General features: G+C 37.2%; 1 protein-coding gene across 1 annotated transcript in view; it reads right to left on the minus strand.

Moving 5' to 3' along the window:
* Senp6 (SUMO1/sentrin specific peptidase 6) overlaps positions 1-22081 on the minus strand; it is a 77889-nt gene that overhangs the window by 35230 nt on the left and 20578 nt on the right. The window contains exons 7-10 of the mRNA XM_013034101.1: positions 14833-14909; positions 11702-11709; positions 7729-8113; positions 2287-2516 (exon numbers count right to left, since the gene is read on the minus strand). Coding sequence (XP_012889555.1) covers positions 2287-2516; positions 7729-8113; positions 11702-11709; positions 14833-14909 — 700 coding nt within the window. The remainder of the gene's footprint in view (positions 1-2286; positions 2517-7728; positions 8114-11701; positions 11710-14832; positions 14910-22081) is intronic.

Below are 22081 nucleotides of genomic sequence, written 5' to 3' on the forward strand. Positions count from 1 at the left end.
GAACTCTGGGCCTGGGCACTGTCCCTCAGCTCTTCAGCTCAAGGCTAGTGCTTTACCACTTGAGCCACAGCGCCACTTCCGGCTTTTTTCTTTTTACTTATGTAGTGCTGAGGAATTGAACCCAGGGCCTCAGGTTTGCAAGGCAAGCACTCTACCACTGGGCCACCTTCCCAGCCCACTTTTCTAGGTTTCTTATGATTCTATGACTTAAGATCACCTAGAAGCCGGGCGCTGGTGGCTCACACTTGTAATCCTAGCTACTCAGGAGGCTGAGATCTGAGGATCACGGTTCAAAGCCAGCCAGGGCAAGAAAGTCTGTGACTCTTATCTCCAATTAACTGCTAGAAAACCAGAAGTGGTGCTGTGACTCAAGTGGCAGAACACAAGCCTTGAGCTAAAGAGCTCAGGGACAGCACCCAGGCCTAGAGTTCAAGCTCTATGACTGACAAAAAAAAAAAAAAAAAAAAGGAAACAGATATTGGATATCATGCCTGTAATTTCCACTCAAATGTATGTATCATAGGGGAAAAGGGTAAGGGAGGGTATAGAAATAAAAAAATATGAAAAACTGGGGAACTTGTACAAATAATATAGATAGTTGGTCTACTCCCTTCTCCCCCAACTTCAGCCATTATCTGTGATGTGTGTCAGGTCTGCCTATTTCACTTTTCTAGGTTTCTTTTTTTTTTGGGTCCGATCATGGGGTCTGAACTCTGGGCCTGGGCACTGTCCCTCAGCTCTTCAGCTCAAGGCTAGTGCTTTACCACTTGAGCCACAGCGCCACTTCCGGCTTTTTTCTTTTTACTTATGTGGTGCTGAGGAATCGAACCCAGGGCCTCATGCATGCAAGGCAAGCACTCTACCACTGAGCCACCTTCCCAGCCCCTCTATTTTATTCTTAACTTACACTTCCTTGCTGATCATATAGGACCTTCCTTACTTTGATAAAGTAGGCTGATGAGAATGTTCTTCTTTGTCTATTTGTTTCCTTTAACCTTTATCTTTTTTTCCTGTTATTTTTCTCCTCTAAACTCTTTTTTTTTGTTTGTTTGTTTTTTTTTTGGGTCCGGTCGTGGGGCCTGAACTCTGGGCGTGGGTGCTGTCCCTGAGCTCTTCAGCTCAAGGCTAGTGCTCTATTTTCATTTTGGCTTATGTGGTGCTGAGGAATCGAACCCAGGGCCTCAGGCATGCAAGGCAAGTGCTCTACCACTGAGCCATCTTCCCAGCCCTTCTCCTCTAAACTCTTAAAAGCATATAACTGATGACAGACAACATTGACATTTACATTATAAATATTCGTCTTTTGGGCTGGGAAGGTAGCTCAGTGGTAGAGGGCTTGCCTTGCATGCATGAGGCCCTGGGTTCGATTCCTCAGCACCACATAAGCAAAAAGAAAAAAGCCAGAAGTGGCGCTGTGCCTCAAGTGGTAAAGCGCTAGCCTTGAGCTGAAGAGCTGAGGGACAGCGCCCAGGCCCAGAGTTCAGGCCCCACGACTGGAAAAAATAAATAAATAAATAAATAAATATTCGTCTTTCGATCTCTTTTATATTTACTGTTACATTTTCTGTGAATTGAAATTTTTATCTTGTAAGAAATTAAACAAACAGTAATCTCTCTGTACATCACATTTATAACAATTAAAAAAGGAAATCTTCAAAAGCAAAAAAACCTGCTTTATAGAAAAATACATACAAATTAAAAATGACTTCTGTCTACTAGATTTCACAAGAAATCTGCTTGTATAGATAGCTGAGCAACCCTTTGGGAAATCTTAACTTGGAGGGTTAGCATTAGGACAAAGTAGAAGACTTCATATAAGATCTGAAATGGTAAGTTCAGAGCCAGATACACTACAAATATTGTTCAAAATTATCTTGAGGATACCTGTATAATTTATACATCAAACATAAAGAGATTTCCTATGTATATTTTGGTCTCATTTCTACATAGCTGATTAAATTTATATTCAAATTACAAAATTTGAAAAAGAAATCTGAAATTCAAAACAGTTCCTGCCTCAAATATTCTGGACAAGAATATTCAACCTGTACTGTCACACTTTGCTGTAAGGCAAAGAATTTGTCACAAGTTTAATTCAAGTCTATTTAATTCAAGCTTATTGTTATAAGTAGTTAATAGTCTTCTAAAATAATCTAATAAGTGGTATTTAAGCTCCAATGGGTAGATAATCTATTTTTTTCCCCATTGATACTTCCAAATTGGCTTTCAAAAACAATTCATCCAAAAGAGTCTATCAAAAAACAGGACAACAAAGGTAAAGAGTACCTGGTCTTTCATTCTTGCTTTTCTTGGCAATGAAACTGTATTTAGCTCTGACTCTGCCGAAATGCTCCTTAGTTCATGCTCTGCTCTGCAGGTATTTGCATTTAGTGCTGCTTCCACTTTTCCAGTGGATGGAGCTGGGGAAGAACATGCTGAGTCAGCAGGTCGTGGGGATATGCTCTCTCTTCTCTTAGTCCTGTCACCGTCATCATCATCATCACTGGACAGAATGACTAATATTATAAAGAAAATTTTACATTAAGATCAGGTTCATAGTAATCTTCTATTCCATGAAGGTAGGAACTACACCTCCAGCCCTATTTGGCAACTTTTAAAATATATTACAGGAATATGCAATTGGTGCTATAGTTGTACAAATTCTATAATCACAACTATTAATGCAGCTACAGCAACAAGTTACAAAAATTAAATGTTTATCAGCAGGTTTACTTTAGAACTTCAGAAAGTTTCAAGTATGAAAATTATTTACAAGCTGTTTTCAAAATGGCTTTTTCTTTTTTTTTTTGGTTGTGGGTCTTGAACTCTGGACCTGAGCACTGGTCCCTGAGCTCTTCAGCTCAAGGCTAAAGGCTTGTGCACTACCACTTGGGCCACAGCGCCACTTCTGGTTTTCTGGTGGTTCACTGGAAATAGAGTCTCACAGGTGTTACTGCCTGGGCTTGCTTTGAACTGCGATCCTTAGATCTCAGCCTCCCGATTATCTAGGGTTACAGGCGTGAGCCACCAGCACCCAGCTTCAAAATGTATGTATTTTTAATATGAAACCTCCTATTACCATAAAACCACTGGCCAGTGCCAGTGACTCATGCCTGTAAACCTAGTTACTTGGAAGGCTGAGGACAGTGGGTCCAGTCAACTTGGACAGAAAGGTCCATGAGACTATCTCCCCTGAGGGAAGCTAGTCACAGTGATGTGAGCCTATGATCCCTGTAATAGTGGGAAGCTAAAAAGTAGGCAGTTGTCAACTCAGGCTCATTTCTGACCCTGAAAAATTACCATATGAAGATAAATTACTCCTTCAGCATATTACTGAACCTTATTATCTCTAGATAGTAATCTTCCAGAGCCACCAATACAATTCTTGATTTTAATTCCAACTTTCTTATTCTTACTTTTAAACATACACAGTCTGACCATTTTACAACTATGCCATAATGTTCTTGTTTTTCTCTCTTTATGCTTCAGGCAGACAAGCTAGTATTTCTCAAATATCATAGGTTTAGTTCTGCTTAGACTGCTTGTCCTTCAACATGCTACTTTGTTATCAAATATTAAATATCATATTGACTGACAATCCAACCTAAAGTAAGCATAAATGTACAGTACCCAATTATATCAGCTTATTAAATATTTGGGTTTTTTTCAATGTTTATTTTGCAAGAAAGCAGGGATAGATATAGTCTTGTAGATTGCAGTATTTCAAACCTTGAGAAGGGTCTTGAAAAATTATGCTGTATGAATGTATAACAGTTCTCATTTTTAATATCCCACACATAAATGACAAGTTAATATTTACTGATTAATGTACATGTCCTAGAGCATCATACCCATTATGCTGCTAGTCTCTTATTATTTTGTTGCCCAGTCTCAGGAGCAAATGCTAACCTTTATTTTTTGCAGAACTAGTTATATGTTGGCTTAATTTCTCTTCTGTATGCAATGTGAGAAGAGACAAGGGTAACTACTGCACAGTACTGCTGCAAAGAACAAATGATATATTTAAGATGCTTGGCACAGTACTGTGTGTGTGTGTGTGTGTGTGTGTGTGTGTTAGAGAGAGAGAGACAGAGAGAGAGAGAGAGATAGTTGCATGCACTCAAAATTGCTTTTAAAAAATTCATGTACAGTTTGTATTGGAAAAACCACATAGACAGCCAGGTACAGCTCAGGCCTTGTAATTCAAGCTACTCAGGAGGCTAAGATCTGAGAATCAATGGTTCAAAGCCATCTTGAGCAATTAAGTCCATTAGATTGTATCTTCAATTAACCACCAAAACAGAAGTGGAGCTATGGTTCCAGTGGTGGAATACTGGCCTTGAGCAAAACAAGCTCGGGAACAGCGTGCAAAAACCTCGAGTTGAAGCCCTAGGACCAGAACCCACCTCTGCCATCAATAAAAAAAATAATAAAAAGAGTTGACTGTACATTAGTTTATTTCATTATTTTTTGTTGCTGTAATTTTTTGGGGGGAGGGGGTTGGTCATGGGGCTTGAACTCAAGGCCTAGGCGCTGTCTCTTGAGCTTTTTCACTCTATCACTCTGAGTCAGTGCCACTTCTGGTTTTCTAGTAATTCACTGGAGAAAAGGATCTCACCAACTTTACTGCCCAGGCTGGCTTTGAACCAAGATCCTCAGATCTCAGCCTCCTGACCAGCTAGGATAACAGGTGTGAACCACTGGTGCCTGGTGTTATTAACTTTTTATTGGCATACATTTCTGCCACAAGGAGGAATTTCACTGTGACATTTCAATTCATGTATACAATGTATTCCAATCAATCTTGCCCCCGATTTCATCCTCTCCCTATCCTAAAACAATTTCAGTATGTTCAAATTTCTATATTCATATAAGCAATCTACTTCCACCATCCCCATCCTCAACCACCTCTTTGATAAACCAAACCTTCCCACTAGTGCCTACCATAACAGCTCTACTCAGGATCTTTAGTTTCTTATTGAAAGGCTGGCTTAGTGATAATATCCAATAAGTGTCTATTAGGTGACTATTATACATACCTTACCAGTAGGAAAGATTCAAATACTGTTAAGTTTTTGATAATGCATCGATATACTTCTCAAGTGCTTCATATCTACACTTCCTTACAAAGTATCACAGCTGGGAACACAAAGTCTGAGTTCTTTTTGAAAAAATAATGTAAAACGCTGTATAGATTGAGATTTTTATATTAAACTGAATTATAATAGGATTTGATTTATATCTCTTAATCCCCCCTTTATTATAACTGGTTTTCAGAATAATGCTTTGAAATTCTAAACAATGTCCCAAGGTAACAAATGAAAACCTTTTTTCCTATCTCTGAGAGGTGGGAAGTATTATAACTAAAGTTTTTTTTTTAATACATCAGAACATTTCAATGACTAATAGTTTTAACTCTTTTTGCTATTCAAAAATCTCTCATTTGTGGTTAGTGGCAGCTCTTCAACTTTAGCTCTTGTATACTTTTGACAAGTTCATAGAGCTTTTCATTTTTTTAAAAATTATTACTTTCTCATATGATGATCTAGTGCTTCAGACTTGGAATAAGACATCTGAGGCTGGGTGCCAGTGGCTCACGCCTGTAATCCCTAGCTACTTTGGAGGCTGAGCTCTGAGGATAATGGTTCAAAGCCAGCCTGAGGAGCAAAGTCTGTGAGACTCTTTTTTTTTTTGGTCGGCCATGGGGCTTGAACTCTGGGCCTGGGCGCTGTCCCTCAGCTCTTCAGCTCAAGGCGAGCGCTCTACCCCCCCACTTGAGCTACAGCGCCACTTCCGGTTTTCTGGTGGTTTATTGGAGATAGGAGTCTCACGGTCTCTCCTGCCCGGGCTGGCTTTGAACCGCGATCCTCAGATCTCAGCCTCCTGAGTAGCTAGGATTACAGGTGTGAGCCACCGGCACCCGGCTTGTGAGACTCTTATCTCCAATAAACGACTCAGAAAACTGGAAGTGGCGCTGTGGCTCAAGTGTAGAGCGCTCACCTTGAGCTGAAGAGATGAGGGATAACGCCCAGGCCCAGAGTTCAAGCCCCATGACCAGAAAAAAAAAGACATCTGAGCAACTGATTATTATTAGTAAAGAATAGCATTTTAAGATATGAATATGAAAACTATTGCTTTTCTTTTTTTAAGTCATTCATCTCTACACCAGGGTTTATTTACTGCTTCTCAGTATTTCTATGCATGATTTTATATAGTAAATTCACACCATTATCTATAATTCAAGTTTAAAGACACAGGTCTTTTGCTTCTTTGATTTTATTTTTTGTGTTCCTTTTCTCTAACACTGAAAGATACAATAATGTAAGTACTCATTTGCTTTGTCAATGCTTTCAAAAATAACAATACTATTTAACAGACTTAGGATTCCTGTTTAGTTCTAGTTAACCATAAATAAATATATCACATTAAGGATGTACAGCCACAATACTTTAATCACTTGAAATAACTGTGTTCCCCCATTAACTAAATATGTAACAGGTTAACTTTTGTTATTAAAAACAAAATTTTATTTTAAATTTTTTGTAGGGCCATGTGTAAGGGGGCTCCTGACTGCAATCCCAGCTACTATGAGCCAGAGCTTAAAAGATGGTAATTTAAGGCCAGCAAGTCTTCCCACCACTCCGCCCTTCAAAGTTAGCAACACTTTTGTCTCAAAGCCATATTATGGCTCATGTCTGTACCATCATGATGGAAAGGCCGAGAGCAAAAATGCAGTCTGAAGTTGGCCCAGGCAACAAATGTGACTCTGTGAAAAATAACTTAAGCAAAAAGGGTTAGAGCCATAGTGCAAGTGGGACTGCTCTTGCCTAAGAAAGCACAAGGTCCAATAATAGGTAAAAATCACATTTTAAAGTTACATAAAATATTATGTATTCCTAAGGTTAAATTATTAAAGGTGTATTTTACAAAATCTTTATCTATTCTTAATGCCTACATTGTCTGCTCCCTTTCAAATCAACTACTTTTTTCTATAGTTTTTGATAATCTACCTAAAACTCACATTTCAGGCCTGGAGAAATGGCTCAAGTAGTAGAGGAACTTCCTAGTAAGCTCAAGGCGTCAAGTTCAAATCTCATTATCATATACACAAAAATACACAAAGTAAGTAAAACCTGTATTTATTCTCTCACTACATATAATGTACAGCTGTGTCTATACCTAAGATCTAAATTATACACTCTTCTTCTATCTCTACACTATGTACCTTGTAGTTCAATCAACCAGTCCCTAATTAACTTTTCCCTTTTAGAATGAACGTTTCTAGCATATCCAAAGACAAAAATAACTTTAGGGAAAGAAGGAAAGTGGTTAAACAACAACAAAAGCAAACCTGATTTTCACCGAGTCCTTGCTATATGTCAAATATAACATCAGGTCATACTTACTTGGCACTTATATACCGTTTTATCTATCTGCCCAAAAACACTATCAGAAGGAAATACATGCATTTATAATCAGACAGATTCACTATGCTAAAAGAGAAAGCTCAGCACTACTAGTACTTGGACCAACCCAGTTCTCTTTTACAAAGTCTGTTATTTTTTTTCCCAAGGATGTGGACATGTTTTAATCATGTACCTGTAAAGGATGTTATTTATTGGACACAAGACACCTAGTAACACCACATTTCTCAAGTATATATACATTCAAACTAAAAAATGTACATGAAGAACATTGAATAAATGCATTATTTAAAAATATACTTACTTGGGTCATTTAGGTCAGACAAGCTTGTTTTTCTTTCTTTCAAATTTGTGGCTTTGGGTATTTTTGTCGGCAAAATGACTTTCCCATTAGCGTGCAAATAATGATGTCTACTATCATCACGGTTCACAATAATATCAATTGGAATCTTTTCCATATTATTTCCATAAAACTTCTTGGTTGTTAATCCTGTGTTTTGTAACTTTTGTCCACCAGAATTCTGATGAATTGACGTTCTTAATAATGCTGCAGTAGAGTCATTTAATGTTACAGCTTGTCTGCAATTTCTTTGCAAATCATTATGAAAAATAATACCACAACTTTGGCATTTGGTCTGGTTTTCTTTTTCTTTTCCACATTTTGGGCAACATTCACGCTGTTCAGAAACCTTATATTCCAAAAGAACAAAAGAAAGAAAATATTTTGGTATACTTTAGCATCAAAAAACTACTTCTAGAAGTCTCAAATATAAATCCTCCTTTCCCCATCATCACGATCACGAGGTCCTGATAACAAGAATAGGCATGAGAATATGGGAGAATTTCATGTCTATGAAGTACAACAGTAAGCTATATGTAAGCTAATCTATCTGTAAGAACTGGAGGGTAAGGAAGGTGAAAAACGTTTATTATAATTAATATATATTAAAGTTAATGACAGGAGAATAAACATTGGGGAGCTGGTACCAGTGGGAAAGGAGAGGGATAATAGAGATGGTAAATATGTATTTTAGGTGCATATATGGAAATAAAACAATTTTGAACTCATTTTAAGAAAGGAGAGGGAGGAAGTGGCGCTGTAGCTCAAGTGGTAGAGCGCTCACCTTGAGCTGAAGAGCACGGGGACAGCGCCCAGGCCCAGAGTTCAAGCCCCACCACCAACCAAAAAAAAGAAAGAAAGAAAGGAGAGGGAAAAGAGAGAAGAACATAGGCAGTCAAGTTCAATGAGGTACATTACATATACAAAAAAAAGTCACAATAAAACCCCTCTTATAAAAGAATTATATGCTAGTTAAGAAAATCTTTTTTGGGCGGGGAGAGGCGCTATCCCTCAGCTCTTCAGCTCAAGGCAAGCATTCTACCACTAAGCCACCTTCCCAGCCCCAAGAAAATCTTCAAAAAAGGAAAGAATTAAGAGGAGGCTGGGAGTGTACCTTAATGATAGAAAGCATAGAGAGCATGCGCAAGGCCCTGTGCTAGTTCCCAGTACTGCAAAAATTGAGGCTATGAGACCAAACTGTGACTGACTTCAATACTTTACTGTCTATAATAAAGGTACACAGAACATATACATACATACATACAAAATTTCATGAAAAAGCCAAGTCCCAGGTATTTACTTTCAAAAATTGACAGTGAAAAATAAAGGTATAACCCTATTACTGAAATCCCTAATATTAAGAAAAAACAGGTACCAGTGGCTCACACCTGTAATCTTAGCTACTTGGGAGGCTGAGATCTGAGGAGCCAGCCCAGGCAAGAAAGTCCGTGAGACTCTTATCTCCAATAAAACACTAGAAAACCGGAAGTGGCTCTGTGGTTCAAGCTATAGTGCTCGTCTTGAACTGAAGAGCTAAAGGACAGTGCTCAGGCCAAGTTCAAGCCCCACGACCAACAAAAAGAAAGAAAGAAAAAGAAAAGAAAAAAAAGGAATCCTGAGCCTTGGCACATCATCTTTCAACAGCTAAGAACATTTGTCTTAGAACTGTTTGCAGCAACTACAAACAAAGTCTTTATAACTAGAGATTAATAATTTCATAAGGCTGGAGATTTATTTCAAAGGCAGAGTGCTTACAGAACGTGTACAAGACCCTCCATGGCTTAGATCCCCAGCACTCAAAATATAAAACAATAAATAAAAAGGAACCAAACCAAGAAAAACAAAAACCCTTAAGAATCTCCACATCGCCCCCCCCTCCCCGGCTCACTGTTTAGTGCCAGTCCTGGGATTGAACTCAGGGCCTAGATGCTGCCCTGAGCTTTTGTGATCAAGGCTCATGCTCTATTACTTGAGCTATAGCTCCACTTCCAATGCTGGTGGTTAACTGGAGGTAAGAGTTTCACAGACTTCCTTGCCCCTAAGTAGCTAGGATTACAGGTGTGAGCCACTAGCACCAGGCTAGCCCTTAGAATTTAATACTGAATACTGCCTCAGGTAGTTTTACTGAAGAATATACAATGTATTTTTCATAAAATTTTTATTAAGGATAATTTCTTCTTAAAAATAAAAAGTAATTAAAATCTCATTCTTCCCTTTTGGTACATGGAAAACTTACAAAATTAAAAAACATCCAATTATAGGACTGAGGGGTATAGCTCAGTGATAAGGAGCTGGAACAGTAATTTAGCACTGAGAAAACAAAAACTAAACAAACAAAAACACTAAAGTACATGTAAAGTTACTTGTTACATGCAAATACTCATTTATATACTTAAGAAGGAGCTCGTGTGATGGAACACAGAGATGACAGTGTTGTTTTCTTAGAGGGAGTACATAGTGTGGACTTCCATTCACTATGAATGGGAAGATAAGCCATCTACTTTGCTCACAATCAAAAATGCTATAGAAGCTGGCTACAGTTCTTTATCTCCACTAAGAAAAATAATAAGAATTGTCCTGGAAGTAAAGTAAAATAAGAAAGTTAGCTTTATTGGGGAACTTTTGAAAATTCTGAGGTATTCAGCTGGTAACCCAGGAGAAAAAACTACTGAGGAAAAGTTTCCCTCCCTTTTTCCTCCTTCCTTATCTGGACCTAGCAGAAGATGCCAAGAGAGCCTGAGCTGAGCTTCAGCTGACAAGACAAGAGATTGATCACACAAAGAAAAACTGAGTAAATAACACATGAAGAGGGAGTCAAGTTTCTCATTGATGAAGTTACTATCATGTAAAATGGGAAAAGCTAAAATAAACACTGTAATATTAGACTAGCATTAAAGTAACCAGTGTGAAAAAATTTTAATACATATAACATTAATTCACATACTAAACAATATAAAACACAAAGGCTTATTTCCTAGTCCTGTCTACAGAGAAAAACTACTGTCAGACACAACATAAATGAACATTAACTAATGCCTGCATACTTTTCCTTCTACTTCAAGGAACAAAGTTCCTTGGGGAAACTGATGACTGTAGAGCTGAAACAGAGAAAACACAAGCCTAGACCTCCTTGTTATCTCAAACAGTAAAGAATATTCAAAGAATAATGGGGATACTCAGAAGGCTGAGATCTGAGGATGGAAGCCAGCCAAGTGCCAGCCAAGCAGGAGAGAGAAAGAGGGGAAGAAAGGGAGGGAAGGAGGGAAAGGGAAGGAGAGAGAAAGGAGAGAGGAAGGGAGGGAGGGAGGAAGACAGAGGAAGAGGGAGGGGTACGGAAACTCATTAACTTTACAGTATAGATATTTAGGAAACAACTAGAGTTGAAATATCACTGATATGAAAACAGGTATCATGACTCCTGATATGTTATGTACAACAAGAAATCAATTTCGTATTTCTAAGATTATGTCTTTGTTGCCTTGTATGTCCCTACCCCATGGTATAACCCCTGCTTTCACTGTATTTGATGTTGGTATATGTGGAGAGAAAGAGAAAAAACAAATTGTTAAAACAGGAATACAGGAGGACCCATTGCAACAATGTGATGTACAAGTCGTTATGTCGAAAAACGAACTTGGGCTGGGAAGGTGGCTCAGTGGTAGAGTGCTTGCCTTGCATGCATGAGGCCCTGGGTTCAATTCCTCAGTACCACATAAGCAAAAAGAAAATAGAGCGCTAGCCTTGAGCTGAAGAGCTGAGGGATAGCGCCCAGGCCCAGAGTTCAGGCCCCATGACCGTACCCCCCCCTCAAAAAAAAAGATCGTCCACATGAAAGATTACTAAAGAGCTATATAGTAACACACTATAAGTTTACAAATGAGGAACAGAACATTTTAGATTTCAGAAAATAACAGTCATCTAGAATATAACCTATTACCTGTAAAACTGAATTTGCAGCAAACCAGTCTTAAAATATGGCTAAGCAGGGCACAGTGCTGTTTGCTTATACTTTCAGCTACTTGGGAAGCTGAGGCAGGAAGACTGAAAGAGCCTAGGAATTCAAGTCCAGCCTGGGCTCTCTTTCCTATCGCACTTCCTGTTTGTTTGGTCTTACAAAATTCAATTATGTACAGAAAGAAAAGCCTTTTCCTTACCACAACTTTTTACTAAACCTTTTAGAAACAAAGAATCTATGTAGGGCTGGGAAGATGGCTCAGTTGTAGAGTGCTTGCCTTGCATGCATGAGGCCCTGGGTTCGACTCCTCAGCACCACATAAGCAGAAAAAGCCAGAAGTGGTGCTGTGGCTTTAGAACAAGCAACATGGACATTTTTAAACTAGTCTCCTAAGACTGGTTCCTAGATCCCTTACAAACAGCAAAATATACAAATGCTGAAGTCACTTTCATGAGATCTGTGCAAATCCTCCCATATAACTGAAATCACCTCAAGATTACACATAAAGGCTAATATATTGTAAAGATGAATCACAAGTTATTCTGTCGTTTAAAAACAACAACAAAAAGCCCTCCAGGATGCTTAGTACAAATGTAATTTTTACTTTTTTAATTTATCTAACCCATAATTGGCTGAATCTGATGTAAAATAGAAGGAAGGCTAAGGCTGGTGGCTCATGCCTGTAATCTTAGCTACTCAGGAAGTTGAAATGTGATGATTGCTGTTCACTGTCAGCCCAACTACCTATCAAAAAGCAAGAACTGGAGTTGTTCAAACCCCAGAACTGCACAAGTGTGAGCGTGCATGTGCGCACGCGCGCACACACACACACACACACACACAACTTGTATCTGACCAAAAATGATGTTTAGCAATTTGGAAGCTTTTTTTTTTAACCACAAAAGGAGATACTGGGATAAGCACAGATGTAACTACATTCTAAAAATTCATATTAAATGTATCTTAAATTCAAAATAAATAGGGCAGCAACAAAAGCAAAGAAACATATGTTGGATGATACAAAAGGCAGATTTCTCTTCATTTGTGTGTGTGTGTGTGTGTGCCTATCCTAGTGCTTGAGCTTTTATACTCAAAACTAGTGTTCTAGTTCTACCACCTGAACCCCAGAGATCCACTCATGTAGATTTTTTTTTTTTGGTCGGTTGTGGGGCTTGAACTCTAAGCCTCTTTGTGTTCAAGGTTAGAGCTCTACCACTTGAGCCACAGGGCTACTTCCAGTTTCTGAGTGTTAATTAGAGATAAGAGAATCTGGGTCACTTTTCTGCCCTGACTGGCTTTGAACTATGATCCTTAGATCTCAGCCTCCCAGTAGCACAATTTCCAACCCCATACATTCAAAATCATTAACCTAAAACTGAGAAACATTACACAAAGCTAATTATATGAGTCCTCATCTTCAAAATTATCAAGGAAGAGCTTGGTGCAAGTAGCTCATTCCTGTAATAATAGTTACTCAGGTGGCTGAGATCTGAGGACTGTGGCTTACAAATTTTTAAGAACACAGCCCTGGGCAGGAAAAGTTTGTGAGACTCTTTATCTCCAATAAACTAACAAAAAGGCTGGAAGTGGAGTTTTGACTTAAATGATAAAGAGCTAGCCTTGAGCACAAAGCTCAGAGATAGCACCCCCACCTCACAAAAAACAAAGGTCAAGGAAACTAATAAAACATGACAATTAATTGCAATTGGGAAGGGCATTACTGAAGAATTGGTGAATTTGAACAAAGCCACTAAAGTGAGAATCTTCTGATTCCAAGCCACTAAAGTGAGAATCTTCTGATTCCCGATTTCTTAGTTTTGATAAAGGTCCTATGATTAGGAAGATGTTAATTATGAAAAGCTGGATGGGGCTCAGGGCATCAGCCAACAAATGAAAATGTCAGAGAGCCAGTTTGAGTCCTGGTTTTAGATTTTAAAAAAAGCTGGATGAAGGACAAACATGTATTTCTATACTGGTTTTACAACTTTTATGCAAGTCTACAATTCTATTATAAAATAAAGCTAACAGCAAAAAAAGAAAAATTATTCCTAGCAACTTAATTAATGTTACTGGAGAAAAAAAAAGTTTCTATCAGAGGCTTGGGACTAGCTCAAATGGTAACCAACATATCACTTAACCTGTCTGAAATGAAATTGTTAAATGGAAACACAGAATAAGCAATGTATTGCAAAATGCAATAATTCACATATGTAACAACTAAAGGTTAAAGGGAAAAGATGAAAACAGGCTTGGAAAAATCCTCTTTATAAAACAGAGGTTATATTCAAGGCACATAGAAAAGATATTCACCCAATGTAAAAAAGAATGAAAGTTTCACATTAACTCTTGGCTATCAAGAAAATCTATATGTTTAAAATAATTAAAGAGTTCAGAACTGAAAGCCATCACAAGTTTGCTTTTTTTTTTATTTTGGTTGATCATGGGGCCCAAACTCTGGGCCTGGGTGCTGTCCCTCAGCCCTTCAGCTCAAGGCTAGTGCTCTACCACTTGAGCCACAGCGCCACTTCTGGCCTTTTCTGCTTATGTGGTGCTAAGGAATCGAACCCAGGGCCTCGTGCATGCAAGGCAAGCACTCTACCACTAACCTCCTTCCCAGCCCTCATCACAACTTTAAAAACAAGGAAAGACAACTGTTAAGAATCACTATTTTCAGCTGGGCACAATGGTGCACAGTGGCATTTGCCTATTGTCTCAGGTACTTAGAAGCCTAGGCAAGAGAATTGTGAGTTCAAGGCCAGCCTCCAACACTGTGAAACACATCTCAAAAAAAAACTGTGATTTCAAATAGTAAAAGTAAATGTTACTTCCTCATATTTTATTTTTGCATTAAAATACAAGACAATACAGCCTAATATTATAGCTCATCTACAGTTAACCTTTGGATTTCTTAAAAAGGAATACAATGAAAGATTTCCAACTATTTTCAGTTGACTGTGCAACCATCTTGCTATCAAAGTCAAAATTTTAATTCTAATTACAATTTTTTTCTGTGTATTTCTATTACTCCTGTGAATGTTCTACAGTCAGAGTTGTATCTTGTATTTTGCATGCAGCAATTCAAAATATTTCACAGGTGACACATAAAATTTCACACTTACCAACACTTTGGGGCCGACTTATCCTTATAGCATTAATTTCAGCTTTTTGGACATGAGGTGGATATTCCTTCCTATAAAAGGAAATTTATAGTTTTACTCAAATAGGAAATATACTTTTCAAAACGTTATGTTAAGGGGATACTTAAAATACATGGATATATGGATTGAAAGTAATCCAGCTTCACTGTTATACAGAAAGTATATAAAATATATAAAAAATAATGTTATGTAAATATACTAAGTAAAGCTAGAGGCATTGTAAAATCTCTAAAAAGCACTGACTATCTCACTTAAAATCAATCCCCCAGATGTTAATACAGGCAGATTGTTGAATAAGTATTTGATACATTGAAATTAGTGTCCTTTCAAAGTAATCAGTTCAATTAAATTTAATGATCTTTTATTTTTAGAGATTCATGTCTCACTACAGCCTCAAACTCCTGAACTCAAGCAATCCTCTTGCCTCAGCTTCCCAACTAAGTGGAACTACAAACCCTAGATACATCTAGCTTTCAAAATAATCACTTTACAAAGTGCTATATATCCCTCAAATGTACAAACCTGTACAATTTTTCTAAAACTCACCTTTAAGAAAAACATTAAAAGTTATACATTTTGGATAAGGAATTACACACTACAATATTGTTAAATTTGTCCAGTTTACTATAAATGTCTTTAGTTTTAGAAACAGATCAATTAAGAAATGTTAAGTAAAAACACTGATCTTGAGAACAATGACAAAATCACTAAAACAAAATGCCATGTATAAAATTAGCAACTGTGGAACAAGTATTTTAATTGTCATATGACATTATGAGAGGGAAATAAGTACACCTGCCTTAAATATTAACCTACTTTCACAGGTTTTTAAAATTTTTTTGACACAATTACTATACACCAAAGGTGGCCTTGAACTTGAGATCCTCCTACCTAAGCCTATCAGATGCTGGGATTCTATGCATGCATCACTAGATGCAGCCCAACATACAACCAATTTAAATAATAATCCTTGTAATTACGTGAAACAGAAATCCTGTAACTAGCTGTGGAACAGTATACAATAAAGTATATAATAAACTACAGGAGTTACCATACTTAACATACTTTCTGACTGTTAGTAAGATCTACTAATACTAGACCTCTGTAATCAGGTGATTAAAAAGAGGCTACCCTATTAGTTATAAATCAATTCACACTGGTAATCAATATTTTCAGGGCATATTCCTACATTGTGAAACTCAAAAGCACTTAAAATGAAAACAAAATATAACAATGACACAGCTGGGAATATAGACCAAATGGTAGAGCACCTGCCTTAAAAGCACAAGACCGTAAGTTCAAACTCCAGTACCACCAAAAAATGAGAAAGAAAATGAAAAGAGTGATGATCATGGTCTATCTGTAACAGCAGTTAGCAAACATTTGAGTTGATGTGCCAGGTACTGTTCCAAGTGTTTTGTATCTATTATCTATTTGATCTTCTATTCCAAATGATGTTATAAAGTATTTGATGATGAGGCACAATAAAAACAATTAACTCGTCCATAGTAATAAAATTATTAAATGTCAATGCCAGAAACAGAATCCTGGCATACTGTACCAGTGTTGATGAGGTGAGCAACATCTGGTACAAGTGAGCAATTTCCACCCTGCCAAGATCTGAAGATTTACAAGGGTGCACGTTATAATGTTGAGAATGTGTCATGTTGTCATGGGAGTAATGATGCTCTAAAAAAGGAAACATGCTTTCAGTTTTTAACTATACTGTATTAGGACTAAAACAAATTATATATTCTTATAGTCTTCCCATTGTCCACTGAAGAATTACATACATATAATGCAATACTTTTGTTTAAATCAAATAATTGCTTTACAAACCCTAATTTTTATAACTCTATATTCTGGAAAAAATGTCCAACTTTGTACACAGAAACTGAATCTGACATAAAATATTACCAATGTGAACACAATACTAACTGTCTTGCACATTCTTAAAATGTGGACAACGCAACAAGGAAAGCAATTCTTTCACACAGAATGACACAAGGTCTGGAAATAAAAGATTTCTATTTTGTTATAGACCATGATAGACAATTTGCTCCATGAAAGTTAGAATGTGTTTGTGACTTTAACTAAGCATCACTATCCCACAATACTGTGAAATTTGGGAAATTATGTAACCACTTAATCACAATAAAAAATTTGGGGGAAAAAAATTTCTATTTTTATTTCAAACTTGCTAATTACTTACACTGGGGCAAGCCAAAAGCACTGGATTATTCAGTAAAAATAACTGATATAAATAATCTGAAATAGTAAATCATATTTGCATACACAGTGATTAATTAAAATAAACTAGAATGAACTGTTATTATCAATTTGATACAGTACACTGAGCCATATATTGCTAATAAGGATCAACACAGTGAAAACATCACATGATATCCATAATCTTATCGTGTACTGTAATATTAATGTAATATCAATAATTATGTAACAATAATATTAATAATTATGTAAATCTGTCCCTATTTTCAGGCTTTACAGCCAGTTTTCCTGTTCTTTCATAAAAATAGAAAAAAATTAAGTGTTGTTTTAAAACCATGAACCAATAAATGGGCAAGAAAAAATTAGTATACACATAAGCATTATTAAGTTATAAATAATGAAATTATATCACTTGCAAGAAAATAGGTAGAACTAGAGATTATGTTAAACAAAATAAGCCAGGCTAAGAAAGTCAAATATCGCATGTTCTAATTTGCACAATCTAGTCCTAAAAAAAACTGTCAAGAATGTGAAATAGATGGGTTGATGCAAGCAGGATGGGGAAGGGCAAAGAACAAGGTAAAGGTAGGGAAATATTGTCAAGGATTCTACAAACATGAAGATAAAATAAAACCTAGTGAAATTCTTCCCGAAGGTGGGGAAGATAATGGAGAGTTGGAGGAATGGGTTTAATTGGGATACACAGTAAGCACATAGGGAAACATCAAATGGAATTCCTATGTACAACTAGTACCTGCCATTAAAAAATTAGAAAAAAGACACAACGAACAAAATGCAGAAATATACCTTCACTTTAAAGCAAGAACATAGGACTTTTACTATAACTTGAAGTATATGATTTATAAAATAATTAACTTTCTAGTTATAAACTATCTTGTCTCTAAAATATTGTTTTCTTTTGCTTTTGGAGACAAGAGCTAGCCATGACTATTTAATCCTTTGCCTCAGTTTCCCTTCAGTCAATACTACGGACAGATGTGTACAACAACACCTGGCCTAAAATACAGTTCTAAATTTAATTTTGTTAAATAATCTTTTCTAAAAGTGTATTTTTAAATATGAGCACAATTAGTGGCCCAATGGGATTCCGTTAACATTTCCACATATGTACACATATGTCCACATTCCCTCTATCACTTTAATCTATGTTAGCATCTTAGTTTGATGATTCTTTTTTTTTTTTCTTGTGCCAGTCCTGGGACTTGAACCCAGGGTATGCACACCATCCCTGAGCTTTTTTGCTCAAGGCTAGTGCTCTACCACTTGAGCTACAGCTCTTCCAGCTTTTTGGTGATTGACTAAAGATCAGAAACTCATGGACTTTCCTACCTGGGCTGGCTTCCAACTGTGACACTCAGATATCAGCCTCCTGAGTAGGTAGGTTTACAGGCGTTAGCCACCAATACCTGGCAATCGATACATTCATTCTTACAAAAAGAAATTTGAAACTCCCAACTGGTATGAAGTTCAAACCTATGGTCTTACTTTTCAGTAGCAAATCAAGCAGAACCAGGCAAGTTTTCTTCTCATCTCATCTTTCTTTGTAGGCAGGTAGAGTTTGCTGCTTCTTAGTGTTTGTTTTGTTAGATCTTTTAGAAGCCCCACTTTATGAACCTAAGATTTTGTAAGATGCATAAAATTTATTGTAAAATCTCTATCCATAATTTTCTTCCCCACTGATGGGATTTGGATTCAGGATGTTATGCTTCCCAGAGAGCACTTGAATCACACACCCAGACCCAGAATTGTTAATATCAAAGGGCCTCTTTGTTCAAGGTTTACTAAGGTCCAAGGTTTAATAAGTTTTCCTAGTAAACTTAATTTTGAAGGAATTTTAAGTTTGCAAAACAGTTGTGAAGACACTTAGTAATTCCCTCGCGTTCCTTGTCCTAATGTTAATACCTGAATGCACAGCAGCCTAGATTAGGACACCATGTAATCACAGCTACTCTGGAAGCTGAGATCTGAAGACTGTTGTTTGAAGCCAGCCTGGAGCGGGAATGCCCAGGAGACTCTTAACTCCAATTTAACATCCAAAGAAGCTGAAAGTGGATGCATGACTCAAATGGTGGAGTGCCAGGTTGTGCCAAAAAAAAAATCTCACAGATAGCAGCTAGGCCCTACTCCAGTACCGGCACCAAATCACAAAACAAAAGACAGATAGTAACACACACACATATATATATATACATACGTATGTATATATACATACATATAAATCAAGGGCTGAGGGCTTGATTCAAGTGGGAAAGTACACTTTGTATATATACATACATATATGTATATGTGCGTGTGTGTGTGTGTGTATATATATATATATACACACACACACACGCACACACACATATAAATCAAGGGTTGAGGGCTTGATTCAAGTGGGAAAGTACCTGTGTGCCGAGGGCAAGACCCTAGGCTCTACCTCCAGTATTGCCACAAAAACAAAACCTAAGAATAATTATTGGAACAGTTATTCCTAGTGAAACTTTCAACATTATTTGGATTGTCTCAGCTATTCCAATAGTGCCTGTTTTGTCTTCCAGGATCTAATTCAGGGCACCTGTATTCATTAGGTGACCACGTTTGTTCTCTTCCCCAGTCTGTTTTCTCAGGATTAGATTGACGTTGTGCGTCTGGGGTAAAACTCCAGAGGTAAACTTCCCTTCTTATATCAGTTGGGGTACATGGTATCAATATCACTTTTCCCTGATAATAAATTTAGTTTCTTGCTTAAGGTAATCTTTACCAGATTCATCTCTTGCATAACTATTTTTTTTTCTTTCCATACTCTGCTGGGCAACAAGACCAGCCCACACTGAAAAAGACTGAGGGTCATCAAGCTTGAGTGTCTGAAGAGGGGAGTATCATTACTATGAAATTCTTCTCTAAGGAAAAGAACTTTACTGTGTCTCCGGTTCATTTTATGTAGCTTGTTACACTTCATTTGCAAATCCAGTATTAGTCTAAAATTGTTTGAGATAGCTAAACTAATAAAATACATTTTTTTTCTTTTTTTGGTGTCATTGTTAGGGCTTGGACTCAGGGCCTTGGCACTATCCCTGAGCTGCTTCTTTTTTTGCTCAAGACTAGCACTCTGACACTTGGGCCACAGTTTCCTTCTTGGTAATTAATTGGAGAAAAGAATCTCATAATTTTCTTCCCCGGCTGACTTTGAATAGCATCCTCAGAACTCAGTGTTTTAGGTAGCTAGGATTACAAACATGGGTCACCAGCACCAGATTTAATACATGATTTATATATAGCAGTATAACATTTACTTTACTTACATGATTAGAATCTAATTTAGTAGATCCCTTGGGAGTTCTTTTAGTTGGCTCCTGTATGCTTACCTATCCTTTTTGTTGTTGGTTTTTTAATTAACTACAGGAAAATGTAACAACATTCATAAAATATAGAATACTAGTTTGTAGGTCACATTCCAATCATTCCTGAATCACTTCAAGTTTTCATACACATGCTGCTTCTGAAGCATTCACCCTTTTAATTGCTGGGCTTCTGGCATAAGTCAATTTGTGCTTTTATCAGGTCCCCAGAATCAGCATTTTTCCATGGTTCTTTCATTAGAAAGTGATTGTCTGAAAGCCAGAACCTGAGTTTTATTTTGACAATACTGAGGTTTAAAACACTCAAGGTCAGGCTGGGAAGGTGGCTCAGTGGTAGAGCACTTGCCTTGTATGCATGAGGCCCTGGGTTCGATCCCTCAACACCATATAAGCAAAAAGAAAATAAGCCGGAAGTGGCGCTGTGGCTCAAGTGGTAAGAGCGCTAGCCTTGAGCTGAAGAGCTGAGGGACAGTGAGTACCCAGGCCCAGAGTTCAGGCCCAAGACCGGACCCCTTCCCCCCCCCCCCAAAAAAAAAACAACAACACTCAAGGTCTTGCACTAGCTCAGAGGCAAAGCCATCAGGTCAATACACAAAATCCACACAAGGATGGCAATGCTGTCCAAAACCAAACCACTGGCTACTCTGCCCAACTACCATATCATCAGCTGAAGTACACATGCCATTATTCATGGACTTGAAAACATTTGTAGACTTACTCTGACTTATTGACAGAAAGGGGTGACAGGAAGTTGAGTATAAAAGATACTCTAGTCTGTTTACTATCTTACAATACTTATAGTTTTTTCCTAGTATTACCATGTTTAATCTCAATTTTTTTCACAGTAGATTTTATATAGCCGATATATCTCTCTTGTCTCCAGATATTTTTTATAACAGGCATAAGCCTCCAGTGTCTGGTCCAGTTTTTCTTTTCCAAAGGAAACTCTTTGTCATGTATTTATGCTTTCAAATCAGTTTTAAAATCAAATACTCAAATTTCTTTAATAACTCCCCCGCAGATTTTAATATATTAATTCTACTTTAAAGAAAAATGACTTAAATAACATATACATGCATCATAATTTGGTTCTTTATACATGAGTAAGTGAATTTACTTAATTTTAGGTACTACTGTGCAAGAAATTTGTCTTTACATACATACTTCAACTGACTAGATGTGAAAGTGCTTTTAGTATCCTTGACTGTTACCTTGATGAATTCTTTTTATTTTTAAAATTTCAGACAACTCTCTTATAATTCCAAGAATGAAAGTATCATCTGAATGTAATTTAATCTTCAGATACCTTGAGGCAGTAATTTACAGTACTGGTTTCCCTATAAAAATTTAGCAGTACTTACTGAAACATTTGTAGGCTAGCTCAACGAATCCTTTTGTCAGAGATTTTTCTAAGAGATGCAGTTAAAAGATTTTTATGCAATGTTGTTGCATGAATCTATTTTATATGATAGTAAAGAAAACCAGAAATAGGGCTGGGAAGGTGGCTCAGTGGTAGAGCGCTTGCCTTGCAAGCCTCCTGAGACCCTGGGTTCGATTCCCAAGCACCACATAAGCAAAAAGAAAAAAGCTGGAAGTGGCGCTATGGCTCAAGT

This window comes from Dipodomys ordii, unplaced genomic scaffold, assembly GCF_000151885.1.
Source record: "Dipodomys ordii isolate 6190 unplaced genomic scaffold, Dord_2.0 Scaffold182, whole genome shotgun sequence".
Taxonomy (NCBI): domain Eukaryota; kingdom Metazoa; phylum Chordata; class Mammalia; order Rodentia; family Heteromyidae; genus Dipodomys; species Dipodomys ordii.